Source organism: Phragmites australis, chromosome 3, assembly GCF_958298935.1.
Source record: "Phragmites australis chromosome 3, lpPhrAust1.1, whole genome shotgun sequence".
In the NCBI taxonomy this organism is placed as follows: domain Eukaryota; kingdom Viridiplantae; phylum Streptophyta; class Magnoliopsida; order Poales; family Poaceae; genus Phragmites; species Phragmites australis.
The window spans coordinates 24,844,796-24,859,894 of record NC_084923.1 but is presented as its reverse complement, the minus strand read 5'-3'; the positions used below and the strand labels follow the sequence as shown (position 1 = coordinate 24,859,894).

The 15,099-nt window shown below is 43.4% G+C and overlaps 1 protein-coding gene across 1 annotated transcript; it reads left to right on the top strand.

Annotated features, from left to right (window-relative positions):
- The first annotated feature begins 9,815 nt into the window (after window positions 1-9,815).
- On the top strand, window positions 9,816-11,558 carry LOC133911109 (acyl-[acyl-carrier-protein] desaturase 4, chloroplastic-like). Its single transcript, XM_062353320.1, has 3 exons — window positions 9,816-9,999; window positions 10,292-10,898; window positions 10,986-11,558. Exons 1-3 carry the CDS (start codon window positions 9,884-9,886, stop codon window positions 11,556-11,558), a joined length of 1,296 nt encoding a protein of 431 aa, XP_062209304.1. The 5' UTR covers window positions 9,816-9,883.
- Window positions 11,559-15,099: the final 3,541 nt, after the last annotated feature.

Sequence of the window (15,099 nt, the reverse complement as noted above, 5' to 3'; positions counted from 1 at the left end):
GGAGCCTCAGAGCTGGAGAGAGCCAACCCCACAGAATGCAGAGCTAGTTGAAGGCATGCACGAAGAGAAGATATGCAAAACTTCCTCCATCGACCTATTAGTGGCTGGGTAGGTCGAGGGAAGGGGAAATGGGTCAGGAGGGAGAGAAAGAACAGGTCGGGCAGGTCGGTGAGCGAGAGAGGGTTGGGCTAGGTAGAATTAGGCTTTCTCTTCTTTTTTTCATTTATTTTTCTAATCTATTTCTATTCTAAAACAAATCAAAACAAACAAAGACAAATATACTCCAAACAAAAAACAAATCAACCATACATGCCTATTTCCAGCATGAATGCATTCAAACAAAATAATAACCCTATTCAAATTTGAATTTGAATTTAGAAAATAGCCTTTTTCCTATTCTAATTATTCAACCTATAATCTAATCTTGGAAAATTTTAGAAATTTATGAAAATTGAAAATCAGGGTGTGACAGGTGTTCACGAGCAGAGCCTCACGCCGATGGGCCCAGGGCTTAGGTGATTGAGGATAGATCGTTGATGGTGCTTAGGAACAAAGAGCAGCGGGGAAGACGCCCTCGCTGGCCCCCAGAGCCCGGGCCGGCACGGCATCAGTCGGCACGGCATCAGCTGGCACGACGTCAAAGGAGCGGTGATGGGTACGTCTGCAGATGGCTATGCGGCCCGTAAGATGGCATACAACTCCTCAGCCTGAAGGGCAGTCATGTGCGCCTGCTGGTTGGTTGTGGCGGTATGTACAGTTGCGGCCTTGATAGCAGCCCCTTGAGGGACAGTGAGGTCCGCTCTATACTGTGGTGAAAGGCCTTCGTGTTAGTGATATACCCTAGAGGCGATCACGTATGCATATTGGATATGCAAATGTGATTTAATATGATTCAATGTCCATTAGGGTTTAGAGTCACGATGGGTTTTAATGAGATTAAAAGTCTATTAGCGTACTTTATATAAGAGGAGGCAGGGGTCGTGGGCACAAGAGTTGATTTCGCCACCAAAACTCTGCTCGCCACCTCTTCCTGAACTCCTCACAAAACCCTAGTCGGGCGCGAGATGCTAGCACACCGACGCACAATGTTCCATCCCTGTACGTGTGAATAATGTGGAGGCACTACTGTGATTGCTATGGTGCTGATCGGCAACAAGGACACTAGGACGGGTTTGACTACTTCTTCATCATGATCAAGGACGTGGTCAAGGCTTCCTGTTCGGGGTCGATGAGGTGGTCGATGTGATTGACTACTTCCTTTATATGGTCTTGAAGCTGGTGGAGGATGTGGTGCCCATGGTCAGAACTGGTCGAGAAGCATGACCACCTACTCGGAGCTGGTCGAGGAGTGTGACCAATTGCATGGGGCTGGTCGCGGATCTGATCGAGAAGCTGCTCGATGATTTTGACACACACGACATTGGATTGGTGTACTCCAACTTTTTTCTGCTGCACTGCGCGTCAAGTGGTAACGATCTATGATCTCCTACTTACATGATTTCCTAGGTGAATGAAGTGGAAAATTTATTTTTATGCTAGCATAGCCAACCCGTTCCCCAACAATCCGTATCGGCAGGAGGTCCCGCACCAGCCATAGCTAGGGAAGCGGTCGAATCAGCAGTGGTTACCTGGCCCTCGTCCTGCTCGGCTAGGGGACTGGCGTTGGCATATCATGTGCTTAGTCACGACAGTTGTGCAGACCTTCACACAAGTGTGGCTGTGGAGCCAAGGGCCACTGCCCTGGTAGTCTACTTCTTTGGTGGTATCCTACCTCTTCTAATGCTTCTTAACGTTCTTCCCCACGAACTGCGCCAACTTTTGGTTAAAGAAATATATCTTCCACAAACAAGGTGTGATGAGAACTGTCGGTGTATCAGGAACCGGGGGTCCCCGAATCCCAAGGCCAGGCCAGCCATCCGCCACATGGCACCATCCCGCGAGGTCTCTCCTGTAGGATGAGAAAAGGTCAAGTCTCGGGAGAAGGTGCTCGGGGCCACAGTCGGTGGCCCCCGAAGTACCCCAGTTCCTTGATGATCCACGGAATCCAAGTACCAGGAAGAAAGTACTCAGGGAGGTGTATGGTCACCCCCGAGCACCCTAGTCCTCCAACGATCAGAAGAGCTAAGTTCCGGGAGAAAGTGCTCGGGGCTGCGTGTGGCAGCTCCCGGGCACTCGGTTCCCCGAGGATCCGTACAAGAGTGCTCGGGGCTGCACGCGGTAGCCCCCGAGCACTCGGTTCCCCAAGAATCCGTACAAGAGTGCTCGGGAGAGAGTGCTCAGGGCTGCACGCGGCAGCCCCCGAGTACTCGGTTCCCCGAGGGTCTGTGCAAGAGTGCTCAGGAGAAAGTGCTCGGGGAGGTGAACAGTACCCTCGAGCACCCGGCACCCCGAGGACAAGGATAGGCATTCTCGGGAGAGAGTGCTCGGGGATGTGAACAATACCCCCGAGCACTCGGTACCCCGAAGACCCAGAAAGACCCCCGAGGGGCCTACCGATGAGGTGTCAACCAGTGAGAGGCCCAAGGCCGCATTTAATGAGCATGCGTGGCCTGACACCTCCAACTGCTCCCGCCGCGCTCAGCGTCAGTTCCTGCCATGTTTTGGCACAGAGGCGTGGGGTCATTAATTGCACGGGTCCCGTCCCGTGCCATCCGGCTTGTCTCGGGATAACGTCGTAAGGATCAAGGCGTTCCGTCTGCCGCACTGCTGTGGCAGGGGAACAAGACAGGGCGAGCACATCGGGTTGCTCTACGGCTGCCCGGTGGGCCCTCTCCACGGCACCCGATTGCCTGGGCATTTATGGTGACGGGTGACTGGGCGTGCGACGCATTTTCCATTCCCGGTCACTTCACCCAGAAGAAATGATGACGCCCTTTCCATTTATGGTGCCTCGGGACTCGAGCCCCCTCCTTCCGTTCGGGGCATGTCGCGGCCAGCGGGTACTTAAAACAGCCGACGGCACATAAGCAAGGGGACGATGGAGAAGTAGACAGAGAAAAAGAGAGGAAAAAAGAACAAGAGACGAAGAATAGCAAAACAGAGACCAAGAGCTGACACGAAGAACACAGCGCAAGAGAAACACTGTGAGGAAGGCTGAGCCCAGTTCCAGCCGAAGAACAAGGAGCTCCAAGCTCTTAGATAGGCCAATATTCTTGTAACCAGCAACATCCTGGAGGGACTTCCTCAGGACAATTATAGCATCCATACAGGAGTAGGGTATTACGCCCCCGTGCGGCCCGAACCTGTCTAAATTCCGGTGCATTTACTTCTTCTTACACTAGGTCAACATCCCCCACCACCGGCCATTGCATTCATTCCCATTTATTTCTCCGACGAACTTATTCAGGATCATCCCCCCGGCCGAATCTCTAAAAAGGGGTCTCTCGGGATCCCTGCGACAGGAGTTAATCCTCCGACAAGAACCAAGTCACTGGAGTGGCTCAAGCTTAGGGAAGAGGTGGAGAGGACAGTAGTGTATAGAGTAATTAGCAAATCGGTCCCCTGGCATCGTGTGCCCATAGTCCTTATTTATATTGCTTTTTAGATCGTAAGTGTACAAGCCTACCCCTACAGGGGTCATGATGCAAGTTGCCACTATACCACTAGGACCTAAGGCTAATCTAGTAAGATATAGCCCAAGCACAGATCAAAATATCAGACACTCTAGTGACCTCCCCTAACAACGGTGGACACTATGGCTGTAGGTGGTCACAATGTTTGGTCGATCGCCAGACAATAGTGCCAATCTTTTCCGGCATGCTTGGGCGGCCACCACTTGCACCAGGCGTCAAGGTGGCCACCACTTGCATGGCATGTCAAGGCAGCCACCACTTGCATGACGTGTCAGGGTAGCCACCACTAAACCAGTATTAATTGCCGATCATGTTGTGGCTGACCACATGGCTGGTGGGCCCATCCCGCTGGTCGTAATGGGGCCCCACCCCTTCCCAAGCCTCCGAGGGTTCAAGGGCTCTAGAGGCTTTGTTCTCTGTAGTTGCTCTGGAGCCCATGAGTTTCGGAGGGATTCTGAGTCTGATGATCTTCGAACTAGACTGGCAGAGACAGGAGACGTCATGGGTCCTTGATGGCGATCCCCCAACACCATGTAATGTCTACCTTTCTAATTCTCTAGGTACCAGGATGAGGTGTGCCTGCCCCCTATTGTACATAGAAACTTCAAGTCATAAAATATCCTCCTTGATGTAGAGTATAATCCACACTTGTCTGACTGTGGGCTTGCTGCCATGTCACCAAATCCTGAGAGGTAAGTAATGCAGCGGCATATCTGTCAATGCTAATTATTTTAGAAGCGTTGTCTTTAGCCTTTTTTAGATGGTCGGATATGCTCTTCAGGTGTCCCGAGCATTTCTAGCATTCACCCATTTTAATTTAGATAATTTCTTCATAGTTTGTTGTTGTTGTAATCTGTTATCATGAAACTACCTACTCTAACATATATTCTTGTTTTGCTTATGTATATATTTGTATCAGATGTTTGGTTGAGAAGGTTTTTGAAAGAAAGAAAAGTTTTGCACATCGCAACAATTTATAGATGGGAGATCTCTACTTGTTCAAATACACGATGAATGTGCATATAGTTATTCAATGGTAATCAAACTTAGGCAATTTTACCTAACCTATTTATTTGGTTGAGAAATAGAATATGTTAACCCATCACCAGTCATTCAGGCTGAGGTATATTCAATTATAAGCCCTACTTATAGTTTCTAAAGTTTGATTGCCACTAATTGTGAGTATTTCAGTAACAGGGGGGGGGGGGCGCTACCGATAATACCATTGATGGAGATCATCACCTAGACGTAAGCACTTTAAAAATATGTTCTTCCTTTATCATCTACTCTTTCCTTTACATTGTTTCACTTTTGATTTACCCCAACTCATTCTCTGTTACATTTCCTATGGTCAACTTTATAGGATGAAGTTTAGATCATTGTAATCAAATGGAAATACATTTGTGCAATGACCTATCCCTAACTCGTTATCTATTGAAGCTAGCTTATCTGTTTACCTATCTTTAGTGATAAGTATTAAACATATTGTAATATGACTACATGTAATATGTAATTAATATATTGTGCTATCCAAACTTTGGTTGTCAAGATTTCTGTTAGAAACATCTTTTTGTTTCAAATGATTTATAGTCATGAGTCTTCTATATGTATATGATTACAAATGAAAGATCTCTACTTATTCATATTACAATGAATAAATGACATACATCAATCATATTCAGCAACAGGCTACAGGGTGCGTCAACGGAGGTGCTATTTCCAGTTCTTATGTCTAGAATGCGATCCTATAGTGTGCTCTTACGATCCGGTTCTCCGTCCATGTTCGCTGGCATCCACCGGTTCCTTCTTGCCTAGCTAGCATATTGGTGGACCATAAAAATCATTTCCCTTCATATCTTTACATCAGCAACGGCGGAGACATTTCGAAGGTGATTTTTTTTGCCATGCATGTTTCATGAAAAACAATCATGTTATTCTGTGAACAACAAATTAGTGATGTCTTTTCTCTTATGTACAAATCACCAATGACAAGTAAAAATGAGCAGATGACGTCGAACAACACGATGTGAGCCGGTGAACATGGCCCTCAGATCCTCAGACTTCACTCCCGTTAGCTGTTGGATCGGAAACGACGGCTGCTATAGTACCTGTGAACAGTAAAGTCGATTCATTATTTGTAGATTATTGGAGCGCTCTCCTACCTTACTGTACATCCTTAACTTCACACCTTTTTTAAGTGAGAGAATCTAGATCCACCCGGGTTGCACGCTCTGCTCCGTTAACTCTGTCCGTCCAAACAAAACTAACCACAGTAAAATCTTTTCCTTTCTCAACGTTCAATGTGCTGCATCCTCTTTCGCGAACACGGCCACCGTTTATTGGCCCATGTTCTTCTGCTTTCCTGCTCCTTTGCCGTCGGCGCCGAGATCTCCAACAGTCCTGACGACAGCCTGCAATTAATTTGTGTATCTCCCCATGGCGGTGCCGGTGACGCATTGCATGCAAAAGCACCGCGCGCGTGGCTTCACAAAGGAGCGAAAGGATAAGGCTACAGTGCACAGTAGTATGTAGCTGCCGTCATTGCTGATTGTAGAGTGTACAGGAAGGGTAGTGGCTTGTACGATCCATCAATAAGGTAAGAATTGAAGGAACTTACGGACGCCATGTGTAAGGGACGTACCGATAAGGCATGAACAAATGCACACTACGGGATAATGGAACACAGAAGCCGTAGCCTAATCATTAAAACTAGGTGAATTCGAGCGTCTACGCCACACCTATTTTCTATTTTTTTGCACCGAGCATAATAAAAAAATTAAAAAATAGATTCACTATTTTTAGACATCTTAATATTTATTTATAAATTTTAATATTTAACATATTCATTTAATTATGGAGAAAACAATGATAATTTCATGCATGCACATAATTTTAACAACAGTAATACGAACCTAATTAAATTTGTTTCATATTTTTGTGAGTTTTAGATATTTTTCTATGCATTTTAGATTATCTCAGCCAATTTATCAATATAAATATTATTCCTTTCACTATTTTTCTGGAATTTTGCAAAAAACATTATGTGCACGTATATATGGATACATATACTATGCATATATATACATACATATACACACTATATACATATATATACATATATATATATACAAATAATATCTATATCCATATATATACATACCCGCAGGAACAGTAGCTACTTGACCCTAGAATGCTCCAGTTTTTTTCCCTTTAATATATGTACTAGATTCATTTAATTATAGAAAAATAATGGTACTTTCATACATGCACATAATTTTAACATGTACACGATAGTAATATGAATCTAACTAAATTTTGTTTTATATTTTTTGAGTTTTAGATATTTTCCTATGTATTTTAGATTATTTTAGCCGATTTATCAATATAACTATTATTCCTTTGCTATTTTGAGTTTTAGATATTTTTCTATGTATTTTAGATTATTTCAGCCGATTTATCAATATAACTATTATTCCTTCGCTATTTTTCTGGAATTCTGCAAAAAATTTATGTGTACAAATATATATATGAATACATATATGTATGCGTATATATACATAAAGGTACATATATATACACATCCATATATATACTACACATTCGTGGGACTCGCATAAAAAGTAGCTACAGTAACTTAATCCCTAGAATTGCTCCAATTCTTGACCATTTAATATATATTAAATAGATTTCCGAACATTTGTCACTACACATATCCCATGTGCTAGGTAATACAGGAAATAAATGAATCTTTAAACTTGGATGTCTACATCAATGCAATATGAAGCAAGCACGTATCTTAAAGCAAAGTGGATGGTCTAGCACCATTAGAATCCATTTTTTTTTCCTTGGCGATTAAAGGCCATCGTGATGAAAGTTAACTTGCGGCCTGTCAAGAAAAAGGATATATTACAATACTTTTCAATACATCCATATATAATTTTTTTACGTTTTCAAACTAAATTTCTAAAAAAAATTATACGTTTTATGGTTTCGAAATTTAGCCGCATGTAAAGTTCGACTAGCCATCTGAGCAGCTAGCAAGCTAGTTCAGAGTCTTCAGACAGGCATGCCTAGTTGCATACCATAAATGTGTAAATAGAACAATGAAGGCGGTACATGCGTACCATTCATGCGCACTTAATAGCATTGATTTGGTCGATGGATTGGGGCGTTGGGGTCTTGGATAATTCTCCTTCCAATTATTGTTGCATTAAAACATATTATAACTCATACTATCTGAAAAATATCATAACCGCCAAATGATAACAGTCGTAGGTGATGAATCTCGTACCTTGTCATCACTAATGACTAGTCAGGGTAAGAACCTATTACCAATTAAGTTATTGGTGACGTATTAAAAAAACTTGACTCGTCACTAATAAAACTCAGAAGTGATGGATCGCAACTCTAACCTATTATTAATGACTAATGAACGTTTTTATGTTGTTTGGACAAAAAAAATTAAAAAAAAAATATTTTTTCAACCGAGCCAACCTAACTCAGTGCCATCACCACTCGCCACGTGTCCTTTGCAATTTTTCACGTTGTTTTCATACTTTGCATTTTGTGGAAACTTTCTGCATTGTTTCAGAATACGTATTTGTGTCTATAGCCGTCACCGCTTATATTAAACTTGAGCAAAAATGTGCAATATTTTCTATTCTAATGCCGCTGAAGAGAGAAAAATAAGATAAAAATAAAAAAATATTTTACTTTGAATTCAAGATATTTCACTTGAAGCAAGATATGAAAAGCAAATCCAACGAAGAATTAACACTTCCAACTCGAGATTTATTTCTTCTAGGGAATTCATAGCACTTTCAAAGCTATCCATTAAACACTTTTAGTTTGAAACTAAACACGCGTTAAATTGAAAATCAAACACTTTTGACTTTTTTTAATACACTTTCAATTTGAAATATGGAACTTCTAACTCGATAATACTTGAAGTTTGTGGCCCTTACGTTACTCTGGTATCAGTACGGTAGTAGGCTAGTGTTGTGTCAGATTATATTGTATAAGACTGTAGAGTATATATGTGACGGGTCAAAATTATTCTACTACTGAAACTGACTCAAATATTTGTGAATACTATCATTAGTGACAGGTCATAACTTGATTCGTTACTAATGATTGGCTTAGAAAACGCTTCACTAATAAGTTTGTTATTGATGACGGGTCAAAATTTGACCATATCACTAATGATTGGTCTAGAATAACCCCTTACTAATCATCGGTGATTGGTAAAGTTTTCAACCGTCACCAATTATTCACCTAGGATGATCCGTCACTGATGAGTCGTCATTAGCGATGAGTCATAACTACGACCCGTCACTTTTATCACTTATGCAGTGTCTTCTTTGTATGTTTTTTTATGTAGTGTCAAAAACTGTCAGTTACAATCTGCTAGGTAGATCAGTTACAACCGCACGTCCATAAATATATAATTACAACATGAGAAACTAACGAGTTACAATCAATTATATTATATATATAATTAGAATCATATTCCTTAGGTTATATATCATTAGACAAAGAATTTGATAGGAGTTACGTTCATCTATAATGCAATTGTAACTTAATTTTTTTAATTTACGTCTGGTTGTAACTCTTTGTCTTGCAAATTGCAACTCTGCTATTTTTTGAATTGTAACCGGAGGTGATGCAACAATAACTAAAGTTGAGCCTAGACTATATATATATATATATGTATGTATATATATGTATGTATATATATGTATGTATGTATATATATGTATGTATGTGTGTGTATATATATACTGTATATATATTCTGCAGGTATGCTTATTGTAGTTCATGTCTGCGCACACCCCACAAGTTGTAACTCACAGTGTTTAGGGTTGTAACTCACAGTGTTTCGAGTTGTAACTGGGGGATATGCGCAGTGCAAATAACAAGTTGTAACTCATATTGTTAGTTTCTTGTGTTGTAATTATGCATTTCTGGACGTGAAGTTGTAACTGATCTACCTAACAAGTTGTAACTCACAGTATTAGTTTCTCGTATTACAATTATATATTTTTGGACGTGAAGTTGTAACTGGTCTAGCTAACAAGTTGTAACTCACAATATTTCAGGTTGTAACTGGGAATGTACGCAATGCGAATAACAACTACGCATAGACGCATAATAGCCTCACCGTATGTGTGTGTATATATATATACGTGTGTGGAGGTAACGTAGTAATAACTAGAGTTAAACCTAAACAATATATGTATATATATATATATATATGCGCCATTGCATGCATTTGCAGCATCCTACACACTTTGTAAGCAAAAGCAGGAGCCATGGCGACTCAAGGGCTTACTACGGTGGCAACGGTCAAGCTCTGCTCCCTCGACCGGAGAAACACGAGCTCAGCGAGATTGGGAGGACTCAGGCTTCTCTACCCTGCATACCCCAGGTATATACTAAGTACTCCCTCCGAGAGTATACTAGTGTTTCAAAACCAAATATGTTTTACATTTTTAATGGCGGGAGTATATACTAGTGTTGCAATCTGAAAATAATTGTTTCATTTACATATGTTTCCTTGATGTTTTGTATAAATGCATCCAAATTAAAAGCTGGGCGAATGTAATTTCTCATAAGGGTAAACTAAAAAGCATAAAAAGATTGATTAACGAAAATAAAACAAAAATATGAAGGAAGACAGTACGTACTGATTTCTTGTGTGCATCGTGCACGGCAACCAGTGTGCACGCCCTGCGTGCATGTGCATCCGGCTGCAGCAGCATAGGCGGGGCAGGGAGATGGACTGCTGCTACCACGGCTGCGTCGGCATCGGTCGCGGCACCAGGCGGCAGAGGTGGGGTGGAGATGGAGCGGCCGCCGGTGCCGCGGGAGCAGGTGGAGATCATCCGTTCGCTGAACGGGTGGGTGGCGGAGAACATGCTCCCGCTGCTCAGTCCCGTGGAGTCCGCGTGGCAGCCGCACGACTACCTGCCGCGCTCCTCCGCGGAGCCCGGCAGTTCGGAGGCCGAGGCATTTGACGCGTTCACGGAGGGAGTGGCGGATCTGCGGGCAGGCGCGGCGTGCCTGCCTGACGACGTGCTCGTGTGTCTGGTGGGCAACATGGTGACGGAGGAGGCGCTGCCCACGTACCAGAGCATGGGCAACCGCACTGAGGGCTCCGGCGACGAGACGGGCTCCAGCACGCTCCCCTGGGCACGATGGTTACGCGGCTGGACCGCCGAGGAGAACCGCCATGGCGACCTCCTCAACCGCTACCTCTACCTCACCGGCCGCGTCGACATGCGCCAGGTCGAGACCACCATCCACCACCTCCTCCGCAACGGCATGGTACGTACATGCAAACATACATGCGATGCGTGTTCACCTCCTTTAAATTTCGTGCGTTGAACGATTTAATTGTGTTTTGGCGCGAAGGAAATGCTGGTTCCCAAGAGCCCATACCACAGCTTGATCTACGGCGCGTTCCAGGAGCGCGCCACCTTCATCTCCCACAGCCACACGGCGAGGCTCGCGGGGCAGCACGGCGACCGGGCGCTCGCCAAGATCTGCGGTGTCATAACCGCCGACGAGAGGCGGCACGAGGCGGGGTACACCAAGGCGTGCGCCAAGCTGTTCTACTTGGACCCCGACGGCATGATGCGCGCGCTGGGCTACGTCATGCGCGGGAAGGTGACCATGCCGGGGCAGCTCATGTCGGACGGCCGCGCCGACGTCGACACCCTGTTCGCGCGGTTCTCCGCTGTGGCGCAGCGCGTCGGCGTGTACACGGCCAGCGACTATGGCGACCTCGTGGAGCACTTCGTGCACCGGTGGCGAGTTGCGGAGCTCACCGGGCTGTCCAGCGAGGGCCGCCGCGAGCAGGAGTACGTTTGCGGTCTGGCGCCCAAGATCCGGAGGATGGAGGAGCTGGCACACCGGAGGGCGGCCCGCAGCGAGCCCAGCCTTGTCCGGTTCAGTTGGATCTTCGACAGGTCGGTGCTGGGCTGAGCCCGGGCTATCTGCTCTGCTTAGGCTGCATGGGCCTGGTCGTGGCCTGTGCTCCACGACAACAATGATAAGCTAGTTTATGCTATCCCCTATTTGGAACGAATAAATCTCCATCCTTCACATAAAAAAACTAGTTTGTGCTTGTTTTGTTGTCTAGCTTGCTTTTCACGGACATTCTGAATTTATGGTCGTGCATGCTTTCGTTGTCGAGCTGTATGAGCAATGGGTACAATGAAACTAGTAATTTTTTTTATAATTCGAACCGATCTTCTTACCGTCTTCTGTGCTTGAAGATTCGTGATTCGTCTCTGCCCCTGCCCTTCGCTAGATTGGCCGCTGACAGGCAACTCCGTATACCATATTCTTTTATCTATAATAATTAAAATGGGTGATCTTATTCTTTGTATGCTTGAATTAAAAAAAATCAGTCAATAAACATGGACAGATGGATATAGATCAAGCCGTCAGGGTGTCATCTTCAATCTCCCACAGCTTTCTCATGCACCATAGGCCCGGTGTCGATACCTTGTCTCGCTCCTCCCACCTCCTCCCATCTCGGTGACTTCCTCGTTACTGGATTCGCACCCACCATCTCTACCGCACTAATTAATCTATTTTTATGCTCCCCCGCCGCTAACCCCCCTATCGCCCGTGGCATCGCCCGTCGCCACACAGCCAAGCTACCGTCCATCGCCGGTCCAACCGCCACCTCCATCCTCCTTCTAAATTTGGCATCACGAACCACCCTCCTGAACCCCCACCTCCTAATCCGGCGGCGACGTGTTCATACGGCACGGCGCCTGAAATCTCTCGAAGATTTTGGACGTATGAGATGTAGGAAATGTGAATTAAAATATTCGTAATTTTAAAAGTAGTCAAAAAGGAGAAACGTTTTTAAAAATAGGAACGACGCTGTTAGCAGCAGCGTCCACACGAGGACGCGCTTGTAGACAGGGCCAGCCGTCGGGCATGGCAGAGGGGCGGGCCCCAAAAGTCTGTAGACTATACATATGGGCAAGCTGTCAACAAAATATGCAATGTTAAGTCATTAACTAGGTCAGCCAATAAGTTAAGTATTGCAGTTAATAGGTTATGTGACTTGCTCTCTTTTGTTTCTTCCAAGCGTAGAAGCTATCTCGACAATCCCAATCATCTTGTTCGGCTGTTTCTATATTGAAAAAACGTTGCCGCCTACTTTTCATGCTTCCCGAAGGAAGCAAAACAAAACGTTGATGAAGCTGATGGTTGAGGAAATCCTACTAGCTGAGAAGCATATCAAAGTTAATTACCTTTCGCTTATGGTTGTATGGTAAATACTTCACTGAAAATAGATTTAAGGAATTCAGAGTGGTCAAAAGTATATCCAAACTAAGCTCATAACCTTGAAATCCTTGAATAATACTCATAGTAGTCGTTGATGAAAGTTGTCTTTATGATGTACATATGAACACACTAAGAATTCACTTTGTGTTTATGTTTAGTTGAAGGCCTCCATTACACTTTTCTTCGGCTTCCAAAGCGTCAAGACTCGAAAAAAGCAATTGCCTCATAACCGTAGGCTTGTTTAGTTAGCATTTGCTTCATCTATATTTTATTATATACTAGTGAACATATTTTTCTTCTTTCACTATTTTAATATTTAAATATGGCTTTATTAATTAGAGCATATTTTTATTGATAAAATATTCCTCTAAAAGTCCTCCCAGGCTTCCCTAAATCTCTGGGACCATGACTGGGTATCTCTGTGTGTGGGTGGGTGATGGGGGAGAAAAGGGTGACATGAAAGGTTGTGTCTGATATGGCGGGACAGATGGCAATACCATTGTCCACGTAATCAAAACCTCCTAGCAAAACCACTTCAGGTGTAGATTGATCCGATATTGAAACTTTAAAAGATTAAATAAACCACAAAATACTTTAAGGGGTAAAATGGACTTTTATCATATTTTAGGGTTTTCTTTATATATAACATACCCCTCCTTGCTCACTCCATTGCCACTCCCCCAATCTCGCCGCCACCCCTACCTACCCCCTTTGACACCACCTTCCATTGCCTTCCTCTTCCATACTTGCATCACCATAACTTGCTGATTTCTTGCGTCCCTTTTGTTATAGTTATTGTTGTGAGTCGATCAACCATATCCTATCCTGATCTGCCCCAATCATATTCTTTCTACCGGCTTTGCCTGCAACACTCTATTAGATCTGTGGCTTGGGTGGCAACCAATTTATCCTCTTTTTCATCCGACTTAACACCAGCAACTCGTTCAAGATTGTAGCAAGGTAAACTACTGCTTCTTAGACCTATCTATTTGGGGTTGAGCCTTTTGATAAGGCAGAAATTTAATAACATATATTACTGTGGAGGCGGTAATCTTGCTTGTTGGGAGCCAATAATTTCCCAAATAGGACTATTGGCCATTGAAGATCTAAGACTGAAGTTTGATAAACCCATTAGGGTTTCTTGACTGAATAGATCTCAGATCTAGCCAGATGTTGGAGGAGGTAATCCTTTTTGCTTAAGAAGCTAATATATATTTTTAGTAGTTGCCTCCCATAAAAGGGAACGTATAACTTTTGTTTCCACATTCCGATGTGGATTCATCAAGTCAAGGATGCTGAATAGCGAACCCTTGTCATGCATTTGGAGAGTTTAGGTACACTGTTTAACATAACTCTTAGACTATTTGCTGTTTACATGATTCTGTAGACTACCTATTTTTAAATGATAAAATAGGTATTAATTTTTAATAATGAGTTACCTTCCCTGCTATAGGGTACTGCATTTTGCTAGTTGTCATACATTGCATGAAATAGTTATGTGTCCGAATAAAAGTAGGGCTTTATTTTTTTCTATTGATGCAGAAACCATTAGTAGAGAAAATTTACTTTGAGAAGTTTGTCTATCTTTGATTCAATATGGGATATGATCCATTGAGTAGTGAGTAGTGAACAATCAGTACCGTAGAGTGGTAACTTGTGCATGGTAATGTACATCAAGTATACATGCTAATATGCACCATCTTTTAGTAGTTGCACCAATATATTCTAGTATATTACTGAAAATATTATCTTTATGGTATTGAAAAGGTTGTTGTTTCCTCCTCAGGATGATCCAAGCAGCAAAGTTTTGACTCCAGATTATCCGAATGTTTCTATAGATCTGTAGGAACCTTCAGATGATCGGAATTCAAAACTTCTTGTTCTGGCCAAAACAGAGCCAACTTTTCTTGAGCTACTACTGGGAGAGGAAGAATTTGACCTGGCAACAGTGTTTGCTGAAGGCATGAATCAATTCCTGTTGTTCACAAATAATGAACTTGTATGACAACAATGCGAAAGAAACTGCTGGCTTCAATCTTTAAGGGTAAATGAGCAATCATGAAGGGCATGTTTGGTTGGCTACGACACTTTGTCAAATTTTGCCAATATTTTTTGTGGAAGCTCTTTAGATCATTGACAAAAAATTTACATTCTACATTTTTTTTCTCTAGACCCCACCTATCAATAGAAGCATTCCTTAGACAAACCTTGCCTAATG